The 21,728-nt window shown below is 40.0% G+C and overlaps 1 protein-coding gene across 3 annotated transcripts in view; it reads left to right on the forward strand.

Moving 5' to 3' along the window:
• The first annotated feature begins 3,746 nt into the window (after positions 1-3,746).
• Positions 3,747-21,728, forward strand: part of PXYLP1 (2-phosphoxylose phosphatase 1) — a 43,657-nt gene continuing 25,675 nt past the window's right edge. Inside the window, exons 1-3 of one of the 3 annotated variants that reach the window (XM_015638171.3) lie at positions 3,747-3,849; positions 4,094-4,154; positions 13,638-13,769. In XM_015638171.3, coding sequence (XP_015493657.1) covers positions 13,691-13,769 — 79 coding nt within the window. In that variant the 5' untranslated portion in view covers positions 3,747-3,849; positions 4,094-4,154; positions 13,638-13,690. Of the gene's footprint in view, positions 3,850-4,093; positions 4,155-13,637; positions 13,770-14,310; positions 14,456-21,728 lie in introns of those variants that run through there. The other 2 variants (XM_015638172.3, XM_015638173.3) reach the window with 2 other exon arrangements.

The raw sequence follows: 21,728 nt of genomic DNA on the forward strand, positions 1-21,728 counted from the left end.
AAAAACAATACAAAAGTCTGTGAAAGTGTGCTTTAAAATGCTGGGAAATAAGCGGTACACAATGCATTTGTAAGCACTGTAACCTGAATTTCTGGACCGAACACTTTACATAAAGTCTTTGACAGTGGAAATGACAGGGTAAGAAAAGCATGTGTAATGACTTTATGAGCCTTTTATTTTGTCTGGCATCATAGTCTCAGATGAGTACCTGAGTACTGATCTTAAATTTTCTGTTGTACAAATTTTACAAAGATATTTTTATGTGGTGAAAAAAACCAGTACTGAATAAGTGGCTCTATCTTTGACTAACTGCAAAAGCTGTCACCTATAATAAGTTATTGTGCCAGTATTACAACAGTAATGGGATATTAAACCAGCACATTTTGGCAGTAAGTAGCTGTAATACTTATGCCCTGTTTTGAAGTCTCTAGAAGGAGGATTAGCTCAGACAGAATTTGTAGTGGGAGGGTGTGAGTGAGATGAAAAGAAAAAGCTGCTTAATTTTAATCTTCTCAAAAAGGTAACTACAAGTAGTGCACATGGTTAAAACACATATGCTCCTCTCTCTAATGGCTTTTAACTGTAGTATCTTGAATATATTATGTAAACTCAGTAGTGCTGAAATACTACTTTCTATAAGATTCAATCCAGACTGAACAAGCTCCCTGTTCTGGGGCAGAGAAAACATTGAGGGACAGGAGGGTGTCACAGGAAGGTCTGACAACAACAGCACTGTAAAATGGCTTTGGTTTAACTGAGGCTGTGTCTGTACCTGTGTAGAGGCGTGCCTCGGGTTAGGCTGCAGACATTTACTTAAATTGTTTCATTTTCATGATTGGGAACTTCATTTTCTTTAAGAGCTTTCTTTTGTCTTCTGAGGTTTCTTTGGTCTAGTTTTAGAAGTGGGTATCTTGGAGTGAAGAAACAGAAAAAACAATGCTTCATGGTGTACAAAATCACTGTCCCTATGAAGTGTGCTTCCTCCAGTGGTTTTGCAAGGGGATGTATATTTTTAAACACCCTAATCTCCTTAGACAAATGAAAGCTAAAGTCCTGTGATATTTTCTTATGTACATATTTTATTTTTTTTTTTCACAATCTCATAGGAGACCTTTGAAACTAGAAACAACAGAACTAGTTGATTTTTTTTGGATGCTTTTTCTGATGAAGTTGCAAATATTAAAAAGAAGAAAAATTCTTTTACATGTAAAGGGTTTGTATCTTAAGTGTGTCTGTGTGTTATTGCCTAAAAAATAAATGGTGGATTCATGTGGTTCTAAGTGTGGCTTTTATCTGGATTTATGGTGAGTTCTAGCTGCATATTCTCATCATCTCCCCACAGTTTTATCTTTTGACCAGCAATAACATGTTGGCAATTAATTAAGTGGAAAACCACTGTGAGATATGTGTTGCTCACAAGCATACATCACATGAGCATAGGAATTAAATGTTAAGCCACCCACTAACATATGCTTTATGATTTAGATTTATGGTTTATGATGGATGCTACAGAGGAGGTGACGGTACTTTAATTCAAAAGGGTGGAGTCTTCAAGCCTGCCACTACCAAGAGGATGAAGGTGCTCTCTCCAGGAGCTTGGCAGTGTGCACAGAATACTCAGCTATTGCTTTGGCTGTTAAGAAAATAATTTGGTGAAGGAGGTATGAGAAGACTAAAGAAAACGGAGTTTGTTTAGGATAGGGAATACAGGGAAACTTTGGGAGTTACTGGTAGACTGTTACAAATAACCTGCAGGAAAATATATTGTGGACCAGCTACACTGACAGGCACTGGAGCAGCACACACACAAATGCTGCCAGACAGCAGCCTCAAGGGTGAGAAAAGAGCTGCTTAGAAAGAACTTCAGTGGTCCAAATATTGGACAAATAGTGTAGTTTGAGTCAAAACTGTCCCAGCAGTGCATCACATTTGGGAAGTGTTTGAACATAGCCTTTAATCTTGACTTTCTGGGAGAGGGAGGCAGTAAGTGAGCGATGCATTGATTCACATTCAGAAGGGTGTATTTAAAAAATTCTGGCTTGGGTGGTAAATTATATTTCTTAAAAAAGAAAACTTAAATTTTGCAGCAAAAAGAGAAGAAATGTCAAATGCTTGGGAGGAGATTTAAATGTAGATTTCATGCAAGATTTTTACTTGTATGGGTTTGAGTGTCAGGGTAATTTTTAATGGACTTGTATTAAAATATTGCAGTACTGATAAAATATTGTGCTTCAAAATGCATATTTTCTTATTTTCTGTGAAATGCTTTTGAAAATGTTTTCCGTAACAGGGAATGGAAATGCAGGCCAGTGTATGGCATAAATTACACAGAAACAGAATTGGAAACAGTTGGTCATAAAGCTGTGTAAAGGATGATGACGACTGAAGGTTTCTGTAGCATTTTTCCAGGATGATACTAGGAATGTTGTACAGACTGTGACAAGCTTCATATTCTGTTAAAATCAGGCTGCACTTTGGTGAATCCCAAAGTGAGTCCCCTGAAGCAAGCATTTACCTTTGCACACTAGGGCAGAAGAATTTGGGAAATTTTATTGTCTAAAATTTGTAGGGGAGGATACATGAGTCTTGACTTATGTCACTGTAGGATCACATGAGGTTTGCCCATATGGCTTGTTTTGTGCCATTTGGTTTAGGTTAGAATTCAAAATTCATGTTCTTGTTTGTCTTGAATATATTAGATGCTCTCTGATTACAGCTGGGTGAGGCGTTTTCTTGTTCAGTGAAGAAATATAAGAGTGGGAAGGTGTACTGTGACAAATGTCTCCTTTTAAAAAAACAGATAATGCCTGAATCATCAATGTAATGGTTCATCCTAAGCAGCAAGATAGAACATTTATTTTTTTTTTGCATTTTGCAAGCTGATAATAGAAACATTTGCCAGGAGGGCTACAAAGGTAGATGGTGTGTGATTAGGCACTAAGTGGTTCTGATGACAGGCAGAGGATGCACAGCATGATTGACAGGCTGTTTCATATTGATTAGAGAAGTAAACTAGGTTTTGAAAAGCTATACAGCTGGCATAATTCTTAAAAGTAATTGATTTTTGGAAGCTGAAATAATTAGGCTTATTTGTTTGTGCCACATGGTAAACACTTACAGAACGGCTGTCTGGAAATACTCATCAGTGGCTGTTTTTCATCTGATCCATTCATAGTTTCTACAGACACCTAAAACTTTAGCATGAACCAAGAATGAAGTCAGTTTCCCCCCCAAAACTGTCAGATTCATGTTTTCCCTTATAAAATAAATAAAAATAGACACCACGACTTTGTGTCAGTGTCTGCAATAATAAATGTCACGTTCCTTGTGGAGTGGAAGATGCTGTACTGTGCCTTCCCAATGCTGGCAATGGCTACTGGGAACCCTGCAGACAGCTGGTACCCTCTGTGGTTAATCACTGTTTGAAAGGGCTAAGTAATGCTGGCCCTGGTTCTTGCACTCTGCCGTGGATTTCTCATGTTCATTCACCTTTCCTGTGCCTGTGGTTGTGATGTTGGTTTGCTGATTGCTCCTGGGTCTGAACACAGCCTTGTGCTTCTCTCTCTGAAGATCTTTGGGTGCCTTCATGGGGTGCTTCTGTGGGCTGATAAAATGTAGAACTAGCTAAGCAACTAAAGCAACAAAACTGCAGCCAAAGAGTCTTTCCAAGGAAATGCTGGGACATGATGTTTAATGCCAGTGCTGTTTACCTAAACCTATTTTTATTTTTCCTTTTGAAGCAATAACTCTCCTGGCTGCACCTGTGTATTCAGCTGTCTCTATCTGTAAGATGATGTACTCCTAGTGGTTAGCTTGTGCTGCTGCCACGAGGATCCAGGGAAAAGCCAGGTATGCCCTTTTGCCAGCAGCATGGCAGTTTTCCCTGTATGTTGCCTGTGTTATTCCCCATTCAGCTCTCCAGCAGCCAGGCAAGTTGGCATTTGTGCAAAGTGCTGTGGGGAGGAAAGGGCAGCAGAAAATGCTGACACTGTGCTAATGCATCTGTGTAATCACCATTCTGGGGCTAGATTGCAGGAAGTTGACAAAACTGCTGAATAAAGTATGTTTAATCTTGTTTTTTCCTCTCCAATAGGAGCTGCAATGGGTAATAGTAGAATGTATGGAGAAGCACAAGTTTTCCATTTGGAACAGAAGTGCGTATCTGCCCTGTAATTTTGAATCCTTGAGATTTTATGGAAGTGGTTGAATATGGAAATTTTGGGTGACCTAACATATAATAATAGGATGGAACAGATCTCATGCAGGGCTGTAGGCAGAAAAAAAATCTTTTGGGATGAGGGCCGAAATATAGCTTGAACACAAGGGTAGGATAGAGTAGAAATGTAATGGATAATGAAATCAGTGTCATCCCTTCCATCCCTCTTGCACAAACACTTACCATGTCGTTGCACTGCCATTTTTCACATCTATAATTAAGTTAATTTAGTAAAATGGTGTTTTACTACCTGGAAAGCTCTCTGTAGTGGCCAAATCACCAGATGTAAAATGGTGCATTTTAGGGTGGGCTGATGGCTCTGGGGCAGTGGGGCACCAGGTTCAAATTCTGGCAGTTTTCCAGAGGCTGAGGGATGAAGGACCAGGTGGAGATGGGATACAAGACAGGCCAAGTTGGCTGAAGAGATAAAGTCTCCCCAGATCCATTCAGTTTGGATACTGTGAGCAGATGAGCCTATGTGAGCCCCTGAGGACTGTGGGTGTGTAACTTCCACCAGCAGAATATGTATGTGTGAGGGAGGGGATAAACTGACCCAGTGTAAGGTCATTTGGATTTTGGGAAGTCAGATCACATTCTCAGATCCAAATCTAACCTGGGTGGAAGAACTGACAAGCAGTGAAAAATACTGTCCTTAATACTAACATCATCTTGAACATTACATGGTATAAATTTGCCTCAGTGTGGGAAAATAAGCATTTTTCTGTGTTTATGAGCTTTGTTCACTGATGTGTTTATTCAGCTTGTCTTCCCTGGCTGATGACAGCTAGCTTTGGGTGTATCCCTGCAATGTTTACTTTCAAAGTTAGTGCCAGAAGAAGGTATTTGCCTCAGGACACAACCCCTGACACTGGGACAGAGGGAGGCAGATTCCTGCTCAGAGGAAACACATGGACATGGGAGTGTTATATCAGGAGATGGACTTGTTCAAACAATTCAAACTGTAAAAATTAAAACCTTAACTTAAAAACAAACCCCAAAAATCATGTAGCAATTTGAGCATGTTAACTGCTTTGCCTTTGTGTGCTTTTTGGAGCTGTGATATTATCTGATCAGCCACTGGCTGTGATCTGGGGGTGATTAGGATCTACGCATATGGTATATGGTTTTAAAGTTGTAAGTTTAAAATAATTACATTCTGGTGCTGTTTTTTAAGAATTATTTAATTATCTCTATGTTCTAGGATGGTTTTGCTGCCAGTTAATATTCAGTTCTGGCCTGGAGCCATCAAAATCATAAGGTTTCCTTCAAGTTTCATAATACTGTTAAAAAAGAGTTGCTCAGTTTCCTTTAAGGAAGTAAAATAACTTCCTTTGGTTTTGTTTTTACTTTCTCTGCAGTTCAGAGACTTATTATTGCATAGGAAAAGGAGTAGGAATACGGGGGCATTCCTGAAGTGAATAACAGAGAATTGGGCTTGATTTGTGACAGATTTTCCTGGATATTAAAATTTGATTCAAGCAGAGCCTCCAAAGTGATGTGCTGGACTGATGGGTTGGTATTGACTTAAAGTTTTTGAAGACTTCTACATAGTAGTGTAGGGCATTGATCTTATTTCCTACCAAAAAGAGGTAATCCAAACCAGATCAAAACACTTACTGAAAAGTCTGTCTGAACTGAAGAATCTCTTAGTTTATGTGGACCAAAAGAGACTGAAGTTAAGGACACTGACTCCTGGAAATATTTCATGATCTCATACATTTGCTGTTCAAATGAGTAAACCTTGCAAGACCTATAAAATCATAGTTGGAAAACTAAAGGCCAAAGCATGGAGACTTTCAACAATTCATAAAAGGAATATGAAAATAAGAGGTTTTAAGCTAGCAAAGGAACTGCAGTGGTCTCTTCAATACTTAAGATTTGGGTATGTCATGAAGTCTGACTCTTTAAAAAGGGGAATGGCTTATTTGAACTCTGTTGAAAGCTTTGTAATTTGAAAGATTTTATTATAGGTTGGATTTTATTGGTAGACTGTGACACAGCAGTGAAGCTTCTCTGTGGTTTGAGGGAAGCAGTCCATGCTGTGTCATGTTCTGTCCAGAATGCAGCTTCAGATTCAAGCCCACATCCATCTTCAGGGACTGTGCTGCCCTCTGAGCCCTTAGAGCAGTGTTCATTGTGCCGAGCAGACATCTCTGCTGAAGGAGTTCAGAGGTTCCTGTGGGTGCCATGTGGAGCTTTTCCTGTGTGTTTTCCATGCTGTGGAGCAGAAGTCAGGCGTGGAGGTTCCTGCCTGGGCTCTGAGCCCCCAGAGTGATGTGGTACATAGCATCAGTGACTAAAAGTATGAATCAAAAGGGAGAGAATGTGTGAGCTGGCAAGCGTGAATTTTGCTGCTGACCACTGTTTTGTCCTCTGGTCTAAACAGATGTCTAAATCTGTGAGAAAGTCGAACATAAAGGGGTCTGCAGACAGCTTGAAGTAAACATTCCATAATTGTTTCTGTGTGCAGTCCTGCTTTTTCTCTTTGTTTACTGTCAGAGCTAATTTAGACTTTTGTTAGGTTCCTCCAGGCAGGGCTATGTCATTCCTGTGTCCTGGCTGATGGGAACACTGGATATTCTGTGTAAATAGATCAGTGAAGCTGGTAGGTGCAAAAATGCCTTTGCTGTCAGGGTGCTGCCAGAGCCTGGGCATGAGCAAGCTGTCTCCAAGCTGAGTCTCTAAAGGCAGTGTTCTGGGAGAAAAGGAAACTAAATTTATAGTGGTTTTATTTATTTATTTTTAATGAAAGGATGTGCAGGACATGGAAATAGTATTTGAATTGCAACTGTTAACTTTTCTCACATATACTGATAATTTTAGGAATCACAGAGAGCATGGAGAAGGAAAAGAATGTTCTAGGGCAATGACTTCATCCCCAAGAATCAGATATTTATAGTACTTTATATTTTGAAACTATGGTTTTCTTCATATCTGAATTAGTTAATGTATTTACTTATATTTTCTTATTAATAGTTCTAGGAAGCATTGATTATGTAGAAACTGCAGTACTGATCCCGTTTAGTGCCTTCATGTCAGAAGTTTTTGTGGCTGGTCTTAAAAAACACCCCTGTTTTGGTATTCAAGTGCTTATAAGGGTATTTACAGCTCACAATTATGGTTTTTCTTCTAAAGATACTTGTTTGAGTTTTCAGAAGTATTTGGTTTTAGAAGTGTTTCCTTGCAAGGTGATTAGTGGTCAGAGTATTGGGAGGTGCTGACACACCTAAATGATTTGCTGTGCAAGGGTGAAAAAACCAATTAAAATCCAACACTTAATGATCTTTTCATGCTTTTTTAACAGTTCCCATGCTGCTTATTTTTTTTTTTACTTAGTTACGTTTGTTCAAGATAACGTGGGCATCATCATTTCATCAGAAAATTGATGTAAGTGTAAGGAAACTCCAGAAACTGAGAGATTTCTGGCTGCAGAATAAATCAACTTCCAATGCTGTGAAACTCATAAAGAATAGTTGTAGTGTTCTAATGTTACAGTGCATTAACTATAATATAAATGCATAAAACTTGAACATAGGTGTCTCTGCATGACTCTTTTATTGCCCAGTTTCAGAAGATTCATAGGCTGGTAGGTTCTAAGTTTGATAAAACAAATACATTCTAAAGGACTTAGACTGGTAAAATCAAATGCAAACCTAAACTATGCAAACACTTGTTCTGCTCACATCTCTTAATATCTGGTGTCTGAAAGAAAGCAGCTCCTAGTGGTGAGTGAGTAGGACAGAACTGAAAAGAAGGAAGCAGCCCTCTGAAGGCTGTAAGCTGAAGGTGGCTTTTCCAGCATTTCCAGTGTAAAACTTTACGAGAGTCTTGCTCAAACTTGAAAGCTGCTGAGGAGAAGGAGGTGTTTAAAATGTTTGTCAGTTTGTTTGCTTGTGCATCTTGAAGTTTAAAAGCTCAGATTTTGGAGTCAAAGGAACCATGCATTTTGAGAGCAGTGGATTTTCTTTGAGGTGTGTCAATATTCAGCCTGGCTGATGGTCCCTTCATCACTTCAATGTGCTCAGCACTCGTCAGTGTCCAGGCTTATTAAATTTGGGGGTAAATCTGCTGTACAGAGGTGCAGAATTGTTCAAGGAAGATCTCTTTGATCCCTTGGTTTGTATGAAGTGGGAGCTTGTGCTGCTCTCTTGAAAGGCCCAGTACTTTCTGGGCCATTGCAATGGCTTTTGCACTTTGCAGGACCAGCTGTACCAGTATGAGGATTTTAGAACTGGCTAGGTAAGGAAGAAACTTGCAAACAGAAGACAAGAAAAATTTGGATGTGGACATTTAAATGTGCTAAAATATATTAAACTTCAACATCTTAGTTTTAAAAAATGTTAAGTAATTAAAAATTATAATATAAGTAACTGTTAGTTTTTACATATTAGCATGTAGCCACGCTCTTTTGGCTTCTTGCTGTTTCCATGCCTTACTTGTGGAGTGGTACATCTTGCCTTTTTTATCATGGCTTTATCTTTACTTAGATGTTGGGGTTTTTTTTTGTATGGGAGTTTTTTGTTTGTTTTTGTTTCATGAGGCTGCTGACCTTTTTTGTACTTTCTAGTTGAGTTTTGTGTGTCCTGTGGTTACTGATGGTTACTGACTTCCAGCTAACTCATGGAGTGGGTGGGCTAACACAGATAACACTATTGAGCAGGTTTTATTTAATATTTTCAATGATGATTTTACTCTTTTTATAAATGCATTTATGTGCACCAAGTGTTGTGACCTATTTTTCTTAAATGCTATTAAAAAAAAAAAAAAGAGTATGTTTCTTGTTTTTTTCCAATGGGAAAATGGAGAATTGTGCTGAGCAGTATCACAGATTCTATGTTACTTTGTGATGCTGTGCAAAATGCAGCCTCAGTGTTGCAGGGATCATATGTCCAAATTAAATTGCTGCTGCTCCAGTGGCTGCAGGGTTTTTGTGAGGGTTTCCTCACCGTGACAATTACAAGCATCAGTAACTAAGCAGGTCATGCTGACCGGGGAATTGGTTCTGCTGTGTGTTCCCATTTCCACTCTGTTCTGGTTCTTGCCATGGATCTTTATAGCACTGGTTGATTTGGTCATGACCAGAAAATCCCAGCCACTATTTCGCATTCTTGCAGGAAAAAAAATGCAAATTGCTTGAAGTGCCAGAGAGAAGGTTTGACTTGTGCCATTTGCTGACACATCTGTTTTCTGCAGTTGCTAATTCAAGAGTATGAACTCACTGTCTGAAGATGTCTGGGGGCTGGACTTAGGAGTAGATGAAAAATGTGCCTGGTAGGCTGCTGCCCAATGGCTGGGCAGTGATTGGTGAAGCACCACGAGTTAAAGTGAAAGTCAAGGCAGAACTTTTCATCATAATTGCATCAGGAGCTGTCACCTTCATTTCAGATGCCTTGAAAACAGGCTTTGTCAAAAAATAAGCCTAGAGATGCAGATGAAAAGCAAAAGATATATCAAAAAGAAATGATAGTTAAAATCCCTTGTGCAGTGTAGAGATATCAGACTAATGGGTTGGTCCCTGTGTTATTCTATGATCTTTTCTAAAACTATCTCTGAATGTAACTCCAAATCAACCTTATGTTGTCTGTGGGCTTTTTGTTCCCCTTCCTACGCTCTATAAGCTTGCTCCAAAATACACTTTTCTCTGCCTTTGGCACACAGTTATGTACAGACTGAGCACTACCTTCCTTTTGGGGCAAAGTCTCCATTTGTCTTTGCTGCTTTTTTCATTGTGACCACTTTCACTCACTTGTGTTTCAGTAGACAATGTCATTTTGATGCAGCACATCAGATAAATACAGTAATTTTATTGAGGCAGACTTTGAGGAGTACTATTGATTATTTATGGAGACATGCTGTTTGAATCAAGTAAATTCATTTAAGCTGTCGTGGTGAGTCAGTGTAATTCTGTGCTTATGCTTCATGCTGAAGAGCAGGTTTGTATTATAGATGGATGCTGGTGATTTAGAGGATGTAACAGCATCAGTCAATTGGCACAGGAGTTTGGCACTGCCGGTTTAGTGCTACATCTCATCTCACAAGTGCTTTGAAAGCATTGATGTAAAGTTATTTTCAGGACCTGACTTAAACAAAAGAAGTTTAACCAGTCAAGAAATGCCTTGTCTCTGGTTTGCTGAGGAGCTGGTGCTGCAGAGGGAGGTTCTGTGTGATGCCCTGGCTGGCAGTGCCCCTCCAATGAACAGAATGTAGGTTAGTGCTGCCAGCTGCTCTGCTCCAGCTTGGTGCCTCGCCTGGGCCCCGGGCAGGCTGCCTCTCTCACAGCATTTCTGGGTAGCTACTAATTGTTCCTGACTCCCTGGCCTGGCCTTCAACCATAAGGCTGATTTTACCTTTGTGTGAGCATGCAATAACACCTTACACCAGCACTTGTGTGAGATTAGGGAAGTACCAGGGTGCTCTAAGTGCTGTGAGTCATTCTGGCATGTTTTGACAATTTGAGATTTTGGATGGTGTTTAAAAGGAAAAGGTACATTCTGTGGATAGGTATATAAGTAGGTATGCTGCAAAGGGTGACTGAAAAGTAGCCTTTTACTTACCTGCATTTCAATGTAGGATGCTTTATTAATAACTATGCTTATGAATTTCTAAACTGTTTAAGTGTGTCACATGTAAAATTAGTGTGACTGAAATGTTTGGAGTTGTATAGGTGATCTTTATCAAGTACTGTGTTTATAGAAGCAGAATTGTGGAATTGTTTAGGTTGGAAAAGGTCAAGTCCAACTGTTCCCCCAGCACTGCCAAACCCACCACCGAGCCCTGTCCCTGAGCACCACATCCACAGGTCTGTAAATCCCTCCAGGGATGGTGCCTTCACCACTGCCCTGGGCAGCCTGTTCCAATGCTTGACAGCCCTTTCTGTGAAGAAGTTTTTCCTAATATCCTATCTAAACCTCCCTGTCTCAGGAATGAGCATCAGTCACTGCATTTTGGGCACATGTCAGGTGCTGCTGCTCCTGGCACTGAGTTCCACCTTGGTGTGATGCTTACTCCCCTTTAAAAGCAGAAAGTACTTCCTTGGCCCCATCCCTGCAGCCCAGTGAGGTGCTGCTGGCAGCTGCTGCTGGAATTGCCCTTTGGGAGCTCATGTTATGGAGATGTTGGCCAGGACCTGCACTCTGTCTTGGGTAAACAAATAAAGATCAGCAGTGCCTAAATGTCAGCTTAGCAGTGGATGCTCTGCAGTACTCGTGCTCTGTGATAGTCTGTCCTGAACACCTCAAATGTGTTTTGCTCTGTGGTTTGTTGTTTTGTTTCATCTGCATGTAAGAATAGTTTTGTGGGAAGATAAGGTTGGTTTGCTTTTATTTCTCCCCCATCCAGGCTTTGTTTTATCATTTTTAGCTTACCAATGCTCCCTGCAGTGTGTGCTCACAATTCTTACTGTACTGCTTTCACTTACCATGTGCTGGCCCTGGGAGTACCTTGTGTGCCAGCCTGGAGGAGCAGAGGCTTCAGGACTCAGTCTCACATACCTTCACCTGATTCCCTGCAGCTCCTTCCCAAGGAGGAGCTGATGGCAAATTGTGTTGACAGGCTTTTAATTAACAGTTTCTCAGCAGGAGCTGTGTCTATTCCTCATAAGTCACAACAGAACAACTTTTAATTTGTTAGCAAGCCAAAATATATTCAAAAGAAAAATCTTTCCACTTTGTAAGTTCTTGAATGATGCCTTTCACACTCAATGTTTTAAAGCTTCTGATCTGCAATTAAAGCTTTAAGCTCATTAAGCTTACTCATGAAAACATTTTGCTAATATGAAGTGTGTAAGATCTCCTATTTTTCAGTCTTTAAATTTTTTCTTTTTTGTGGCAGCTTTACTTTATGCAACAAAAGTATTTGCACTGTGTAGACTGTGCACAAGACCTCTTGTTCCTGAGAGCTTTTTAACAGATTTTACCTTCTCCTCCCTACTAAGTCTATTTTTTGCTTTTTCCTGTGGTTCCTTCTGTTGTCCCATCTGTTTGGTTGAACTGCTTTATTCTCTCCTGGTGTTTGGCATACACTAATCCTTTTACCTTCCATCCTTCACAGCTTTGTTGAGTTGCAGTGGTGTAGTTCAGTTTTGCTTCTGCCTGCCTTTCACTAGGATGTTCCAGGATGAGCTATGATTTTTTTGAAGTTGAGAACTGTTAAAAATTATTCCTTCCAACTTTTACTTTCCCTCTCTTTTTACTTTATTTTTATTACTGCTTGCACATGCCATTTCTGGCATTTGGGAAAAATTCTGTAATGACTCTGGTTTCTTACTTCTCAAAATCTCCAGATCTTTCAATTTTTCCACAGTTTCTGAAAGCTGTAAAGGTAGCTGTCCAAGTAAAATGAGATGGAAAGACCTCAGTCCTGCAAAATGTATGTGTATAATGTATTTCACTTGCTGCAATCACACAACTCTTTTCAAGACCAACCCCAGTGGATAAAATAAGTTCAATGATTCCTGAGACCTTTTCAAATACTAGTAAGAATATTAATTGGGGGGGGGGGCAGTGTAGAAAAAATCAGAATTTTGTGGTTGTGGTTTTATCAGCACTCAGAGATTAAAATCTTGCTAAGATGGTTAGTTTTTGGGAGTTCAGGAGAGCTTTGGTAAGCAAATATGTATTAATTACATGTGTATGTAAAACTTGTCATTCTCAAAAGCAGGAAAAATAAAGAGAGGCCTCTTTCTGTGAGGAAATAAGTTCTGGGGCAAAAAGGAACGGTAAGGGGGAAAAAAGTTACTTTCTGTCAACAGGTTTGAATGTTCTGTCATAAACAAAACTCAGTTCAAAGGATCTGGGAATCTCAGAAGATTTCTTTCAAGACTAACCAATTTCCTGCAGCACACTGCCAGTGCTAGGAGGAGGCATCTCTTGCACATAAGAGCAGCTGGTTGTTTGAAAGAAAAAAAGGCATGTAGGGGGAGAGAGCAACCCTCTCATTCCTTATATAGAGCAGTTTTCAACAGGAGAATGTACATCTGTGCAAACAGGGCATTTCAGCAAATTCTCTACTCTTAGGAATGTAATTTTTGCAAGAAGAAGTATGTTCAGATGTTTTCAGGAGAGAGCTTGGGTTTTTTGTATTTTTATTTTTGCAATGAGTAATGACTGCTGAGGCTTTATTATTTTTTTTGTTTACTGCGTTACAGTATTGATAGCTTTTCTTACTCTTTATTATCTTAAGAATTGTGAATGTGAGTATTAACCCTGTGTTAGCAGGAGCAAGCTTAATTTCATGGAAAATGGAAATATTTTTTATTTACCTGAAAGTTTTGTTGTGGAAATAATTAATCCTATTGTTAGGCTGAAGGCAGCTTCTCTGTTTTGTTGTTACCAATTTGAATTGCCTTGTGTGCTTGCCTTTAAAGAATAACTGGTGCTTCCATATTTGAAATATATATTTGCTGTTGTTTTGTTGTTTGCAGGAATCACAGATATCTGAAGATGAAACCATGAAGAGCAAGCAGAGTGAATAATAATGCTTTTCCGAAACCGTTTTCTGTTCTTGCTGGCCTTGGCAGCCTTATTAGCCTTTTTGAGCCTGAGTCTACAATTCTGTAAGTGTCCTCATGTTTTGTTTTCCACATATAGTGGTCTATAGGTGTGTTTAAAACCAGCCATGATTACATGTTGTTTAAGCATTCTTTCCTTTTTTGAAATACTTGGGGTTTGTTTTGGGGTGTTTTGTTTTGGGGTGTTTTGTTTGTTTATAAGGATTTTTGTTTGTTTTCCAAAAAAATAAGAAACAAAGTTTTGTGTGCAGTGTAGGAATCTATACAATCTAGAGAATTCAGATCAGGCTATTTTATATTAAAAAAAGATAAAAAAAAAAAAATCTGCATTTTGTAGTGCACTTAAGTAATTGAATGTGATTAAATAGTTCCATGAAAGTATTCCAGCCACATTGGAGTGAAAACTGCTGCAATTCCTATTTTACATTGCATCAGACTGGATGGGATTGAGGAAACTGCTGTGAGAGGTTTGAGTGCTGGAACTTCTCCTGATTTGTACCTTCACATCAGGAACCTTTCACACCGTTGGAATGGTTCATCAGAAGTGGTTGGTTTGTTTAAGAACACAAATTGTGTTGTGCTGCAGGTGAATTTATCACGGGTTGGTGCAGAGAGCCCTCACATCCTGGTGCTGGAGCAGGAGGTGGTGATGAAGGCAGGGCAGTGCAGGTGGCAGATGGGCACTGTGCTCTGTGGCTGATTGCTGCTTCAGGAGAGGGAACATTTCCTAGGTAAAGCCATGTTTTGTGATAATGTGGTCTGTACTAATGCACAGCAGTGTGGTGAGTTGCTGTTAGAAAGCAGGTAAAAGTACATATCCACAGCATAGGATAACATTCTTTGTTGTTGTTGTTGTCATCTTTTATTGTGTTTTAATGGACACAGTCCTTCTGGGCTCTGCTTTTTTCTGCATAGTGTAAAAAACCCCAAAACCCAAAAGATCATGTTAGAATTAGAATGTGTCTTTTGCACATGACAGACAACTTAAAAAAAGGGAGGGAGAGAAGATGAAGGAAACAATGTGGTTTTCGCTATTATTTTTGTGTGCTTGAACTCATCTGCATGTAATAAAGAGACCTGTGACTCTGAATTGCTTTTTCAGCCTTCTCCTCTGGCACAAGCCAGGGGGTCTGATTGCAGCTTATTTTGCCCTTTGGGCTCATTATGGCTCTGCCCTTGATGTTGTAGGGTTGGTTTTGAATTGTGCATAGGGTGAAGGTCCTAGAGGAGCTGCAGCTGAAACATGAAACTGAATTGTTAACTAAAATGAGTTTTATTTAGAGATGAGGAGGTAGGCATTTAGGAGAGTGAATCACATTTTATCTAAAGATAAAATTATTTTCCACTTAATTAGAGCATAACATTTCTGCTAGAGATAAGGATGTTGGAGAGGTGCTTTAAAAAGCATGTAAGCTGCAGCAGGCAGCCCTGTGAAGTTCAGTGCCAACACCAACACTGATACAGAAACCTTTACATAATGAGAGCTGCAGTACAGTCCACTGACAACCAAGGCATTCAAGTAGGCCGATACTTTAACTTCTACCAGCTTCAGGATGTGGAGCAATTAGTCCAAACTTGGAGCAAAGACCATCTCCACAGCAAAAATAAAACTCTCTTGGGTACCTTGTGCCCAAGCTGGGCAGCCTGCAGCTCAGCAGCTTCAGGTGAGTTACCAGTGCTATCACTTGGTGCTTCCTTCATCAGGGACTTTGTCACGTCCTCATCAGTGCCTGTTTCTGTCAGGAAACACTGTTTTTTCACATCCTCAGAATGTTTAACTTTGGGATTGGTGAGTCAGGCTGGTCTCAGCATTCTTCAACACCAAAATTTGTATAAATCCCTCTTTATCCAGCACTTAGAACTTATTTGCAAATAGGGTAAAATTTGAGCAGAGCATCCTGCTACAGGCCCCTCATGGCAAGACAGATACTGAGGTCTGGAGCAGTTCCCCAGTGGAGCTGGAGCACAAGTCTGATGAGGAGTGGCTGAAGGAGCTGTGAGTGTTTAGCCTGGAGAAAAGGGGACTCAGAGGGATTTTGTTACTCTATACAACTACCCAGAAGGAGGTTGTACAAGGTGGGGATCAGTCTCTTCTCCCAGGTAACAAATGATAGGACAACAGGAAATAGTCTCAAGTTGTGCCAGGGGAGGTTTATTTATATTGGATATTAGGAAAAATGCCTTCACCAAAATGGTGGTTTGGCATTGAAACAGGCTGCTGAGGGCAGTGGTGGGGCCACCATCCCTGGAGGGATTTCAGAGATGTGTTCAAGTGGCACTTGGGGTCATGGTTTAGTGGTGAACACGGGGGTGCTGGGGTAATGGTTGGTGTTGATCTTAGAGGTCTTTTCCAACCTAAATGGTTCTATGATAATATTACTTATATTCATGGAATGAAAATCAGCATTTATACATTTAGACTCAGGAAAATGCCCAAGTCACTGATTTATTTTGTTTTGTTAGAAGGGAGGTACCTCCTGAAGCATTTGGAGTGGAAATGAATGTTTTATGCTGTTGTGAGATTGTGAATCTCTGTTAGCAAGCAGTGCACAGCTTTGTGGAGGAGGGCTGGTAGTTTAAAAATACTCTACTGCTTTTCTAAGCATAGAATGTTGAAAATGTCTGTTCCTTTCTATGATAACTTTGTTTATAAAAGAAAAACAGTAACACTAAATGTAGAATTATACAAGTGGTACATAACTTCCTTTTTCAAACTTCTGCTTTAGAGCAGAGCATACTCCTGTAAATGCTTGATATTTTATCCCTCTTATCCACATGTGGAACTGTGGCTTTTGAAGCCAGACTTGTGAGTTGTAGCTGACTTGGAAGCAAAGGGAGTAGTAAAGGGAAGCAAAGAGAGTAGTAAAGGCCAAGCTCAGCTGATTTTCTGTAGGTTCTGACTCGATATTACAAACAGCCCATACTGGGACGGCTGACAAGGTCAGAGTCTGGCTCATGCTTCAGCTGTGAGGGTTCAGGAACTGCTTGCAGCAGCTTGCCACCGAGTCAAACAGAAAAGGATGCTGGTTTACTTTAATATGATGGGAAGGACTTGGAACTGCTTTATGAGAAGTGATTTTTGCAGCCACAATGAAGTGGAGGTGATGAGTGTCGTGTCAGCAGCCCTAGCAAGTCTGTCCTTGCTTGTAAGACAAACTCCTGAGGCAGTTGTTTCAGAGCTAATAGTTGTCACAGCTTGAGTTTAGATATGGGGAGAAAAACTCTTGGGAAAACAACCAGTGTAGGACCTCAGAATCTTCAGTGCTGGTAGGCTGGAGATGGACCCAGGATTGATAGAAAACTCTGTCCCCTGTTATGATGTTTGGTTGTCCTTGGTCTTCTCTTGTGGTTTCTGAGTTCTGTAGTCTGTGTTCCTGTGTTGTTTCCACCACAAGGTGGATGCTTTATGTGTATACTACAGTTCAGCTCCCAGGGTAAATGATGGAGAAAGTTTCCCCCAAAGTCTCTCTCAACAGCTCTGAGAGCTAGAAGTGTTCTCTCCCACCAGCAGTTTCAGTGGATGGACATGGAGCAGTAGGCAAGGATCCAGGTCAGAAGCTGCCCTGAGAGCTCTGTCCCAGGGGTATGGCAGGCAGCTCTTGGAGCAGTCGGTTCACATTTGTCACATGTTGTGTGCTGGCTTGGCTGGCTGCATCAAATGCCAGCTGCAGCAGCTTCTTCATCTCCTTATCCTGGGGAGAAGGAGACACATAGGCAGATTTCTGCACAGCTGGAGACTTTTAAAAAACTGTAATAGTGATTTTTCAAGGTGATGTGTTGCTGTGGATCCTGTAAGACATTCTCTGTCCTGCCAGGATCCTCTGTCCTGTACATTTTGGGCAATGGGGCACTTGGCTGCTTCTGCTCTTTATGTCCTTGAACAGGAGCAAAAGGCACAGGGTCTGTGTATGATCTTTGTCTGCCCATGGGGCTGGCTGCTTTCCTGGGAATTTCACATGGAGCAGTAGGGTAAGGGAACTTTCTTCAGGAAGTCCTACTGTTTTCAAGCTCTGTGTATATATTGAAATAAATAATGCCCCAAGTGGTTTTTTTTGGGTTTTTTTTTTAATCTTTTTTTATTATCTTTTCTGAACATAACTGGTGGATGATGGGAGAAATGTATTTGGAAATTTACTAGAATATTCTAATACCTATTCATAGTTTTGTCAGGTTTGGTTACCATTTCTAGTAGGCACATGGAAGACTTTTAACAAGGAGTTTATATTTGCTGAAAACATACAAGCCTTAACAGTTCTAGGCATCTTTAATATAATTGTGTAGCCTGGACTTTGAAGCAAAAGACTGGGGCCAGATGTGTCCTCAGGTTCAGTTTGGCTGTTAATGCACTGTACAGAGTTAAACCTGGAGCAATCAGCAATAAATGGAACCTCTCTTGAATGACAAATGCCACTGGATTTTGTACATGTTTGAATTTTTAAATAGTGTAGGAAAATGACAGTGTTAAAAGTTAACAAAAAAAAAAAAGTTCCACTGCTGGCTAGAAGAATACTCTAATGTCTCTAATGGGTAATTATATCAATGGAACGTTTTTGTTTGGGAAACCCATTGGATAGGGAAACTGGTAGACTTCCAAACCAAATAAGACTGGCAGATTAAAGTTTTATTAGGAATTGTCATTGTTTCCCTCATGTTTTATGTTTGGGGCCAGATCTACAGAACAGAGTGGAGAAGTATTTTTCTTATAGTGTTTATCATTCTACATGTGTTTTTATTTTTCTCCTTTTTGTTTATATAAATGGTCATGGTTGTAAAACAATTTAAAACTTCAGCGTTAGAGACAAAAGGAGAGCTGGTTTTGATGACTTGTCAGTTAAGGCTGTTCTAAAATGTAATTATGTTTTTTGTATCTAAAGTTTTCAGTGTTTTGCTTTGTCAGAAAAAACTGCAGACTGGAAAAATGACCTGTCCTAGACTGTGGGCTGTATTTTTGCCTCTGTAAATATTATCTGTTATGCTGTTGACTAAAAATGGGCAGTTTCCTTCTGTACAAACCCAGAGAATATATGTAGGGATACTTCTTTTTTTTTTTTTTTTTTTGCCAGCAGAAGATGTTGCAGTGGTTGAGGCCTTCCTTCCTGCTCTGTGCTGTGTACCATGCCTAGAGCAGTGCAAGGGAAGGTAAATGCAGTGGTTGGGGGTGATTCCTGCAGCTCAGGGACAGAGGATGGCAGTGCACCTACATCCAAAGGATGTGTCAGAATCCAGCTGTGGTCCTGCAGCCTCAAAATAAGGAGATAAGACAGAATTTAGGACCCTGTCAATGTTAATTGCATTGGTTAGCCCATAGGTAAGCTCAGGACAGGAATTTACAAGTAGGCCTGAGGAGTGGCTTTCTTTTTCCTCCAAAGAGAGAGAAACCTGAGAACCCAATTATTGGACAAACACAGCCTTTCATTAATTAGAAACATCTGTGACTGGTAGCGGACACCTCGAGGTGGATCTCCTCAGGATGATTCAAAAATTCATCCATGAGTTTCCTTGAATAAACCAAATGGAAAGGCAAAGGCAATTTAAAAGCTATCTGTTAGAATACCATGTGTACGCTCTGTAAAATATGCTTGACAATGATTTTTTTTTTACTCTGTAATCAAAGGAATGTAAATTAATTTTTTCCATGAAGTAAATACTTTTGCTTTACTTTGCTTTTTAGGTCTTTTTCCTGTTTACTGAAAGTCTAAGGAAAGTAACAGTCTAGAGAAGAGGACTAAAATGATAGTGAGGAAAGCATCCCTTTTTACAGGGGTGCTTTTTATAACCCTGTGGCTGGCATCAATTCCAGACTGTCCTTCCTAAAGCCCTGCCTCTTGGGCAGCTCATGCCAATGGAGCTTCTCTTCTGGTTTAGAGTTTGTTTTCCTGCATACTTTGATACTTTGATCAGTGGCTTTGTCTTTTGATAAAATGAATTTTGGTGACTGCCATTGCTTTTTAGGATGTTGGCCACTGCCCTGGTAGGGTGCTGGTTTAGCTGTAAAGTGTGGAGAGCTGTTATTGGGGTTTTTTTTGAGTTTCTTAAAAATACTTTCTCTGCCTCGATGGGTCATGCTTGGCTGTTCGTGTATCAGCATGTCTGAAAGTGACATTTTCCTGTTCCAGTAATAATTTCCCTCTACTTTCTGTCATTTGATTTCACACTGGAGGTTTGGTTTTAAAGATGAGTCACAGGAAACAGAAATTGGGACTTTCCACCCAGAAAAGCAGTAGAGTTTTATTTCATTGGCCTGAGCTTTGCCAGCAGCTCTTACTTTATGAGGACAATGTGGGCATCACTTGCAGCACTGAGGTGTTTGGGGTTTAGCCTGAGATCCTCACCATGGCTTCCTTCAGCCCCTGCTGGGAGCCAGAGCCCTGGGGCAGTGGCTGCTTGGGTGGGTGTTGCATTTTGCTGATGTGTACAAGCAACTATATTTAAAAAGCCACAGCTTTAGAATTCTTGATGTAGAAAACTCGTTTTTGTGATGTGTTACCAGCATACGAAATTAAAAGGAGAGCACGTATCTCACTTCATGAATTTTGCCTTCAAGCTCATAAGCATGGCAGATTTTCCACTCATGAAAAGTCTCTCTGGGTTTTGTTTTTCAGAAGTGCTAATTTAATCTGAATTTAAGATTAAAGGGAAAAATCACCCACAAATAATAAATCCAAGGCTCTGTACGTTTTTGCAGCGAATGAAGAGATCTAACTGTAAAAAAAAGAGATTTTTGTTAATGATCCTTTTTATGTTTGTAACTGGAATTTTAAATAACTTTTCTGTGATTTTTCAAAAGTGGCATTACAATGCATCAGTCCACAAAATGAACCCTTGAAGGGAAAGGAGACATGATGAATGCTTGAGAATGATACTATGGGACAGTCTTACTTTCTCCTACAAAAATAGAGCAATCATTTCAAAATAGTTGCTTTAAATATAGATCAGGTTAAATCTCTTGAGACAGGATTTGACCAACAAAAATTACTTGTCAGGCAACAGAACTCCATAATTCTTATTTAAATATATATCCTGACTTTATCCATGGTGGTTAGTTGGACTGTATTTTAGCAGAATTAATATAAAGTGTTAAAGCACATGTTTGAAGACTACTGTACAGTTGATTCTGTAGCTGTGGGTCAGGTGATTTATTTATTTATATGTTGGCAAATTCTATTTTGTTGTTAAACCAGTTCTCTGCCCTCCCTTTTTCACAGCTCTTGAAAGCCAGGTCAGGCTGCCTTACAGCTCACTGCAGGCATGCTTTAGAATGGCATGTCTGTCTTTTAAATCCAATAAAATTATTCCTAGGATTTTTCCTTATGTTATTTGTATACCTGGCTAAGCTGTGTTTTAACAACTGAAACGTTTTTAAATTTGGATAGTCACTCAATTTGTTTTGTAGAAATAGCAAAAAGAGAATATTGTTTCTAACATGCGGCTGTTACATTCTGTATAAATGGTGAGTCAGGGTTAGCTCACACAGGTGAAATCTGCACAGTGTAAAGCCTCAATTCTCACAAGAGCATGGCCCCTCTGTGTGGGGTTTGCATTCTAGCTCTTCTCTGGGGTTTTCAGACTAGCAGATTGCAGTGCAGTGCCCCAGCCCTGACTCAGTGTTCCTGTTGGGGCTGGCTGGGAACTGGGCAGTGATTCCAATCCCTGAAGGTTTGCTCTTTCCACAGGCAATTCCTCAGCTGCTCATCCCCCTTGCTGCAGGGCTGCCTTCCCTTGTACTTCTGTTTTTCTCAGGTTGCAGAGATGATGACATCAGAACAAAACCTGGCTGTCTTAAGATGAGAAGGCTAGCAGTGCCTTGCCACTCTGCTTTGTTTTAGTAGGAGCCTTTTGTTAATCTTTTGCTGACCACTCTGATTTTTGATCAGTTTTTTGAGAATTCACAATCATTCACACATTTTCTCTCTTACTTTACTTTTACCAAAGCTCTTAGAACAACGTTATATATAAATTGCAAATGAGTTTATCATACTTCAGTAATTTTGCTGTCCTTTGTCT

This window comes from Parus major, chromosome 9 (genome assembly GCF_001522545.3).
Source record: "Parus major isolate Abel chromosome 9, Parus_major1.1, whole genome shotgun sequence".
NCBI classification, from domain to species: domain Eukaryota; kingdom Metazoa; phylum Chordata; class Aves; order Passeriformes; family Paridae; genus Parus; species Parus major.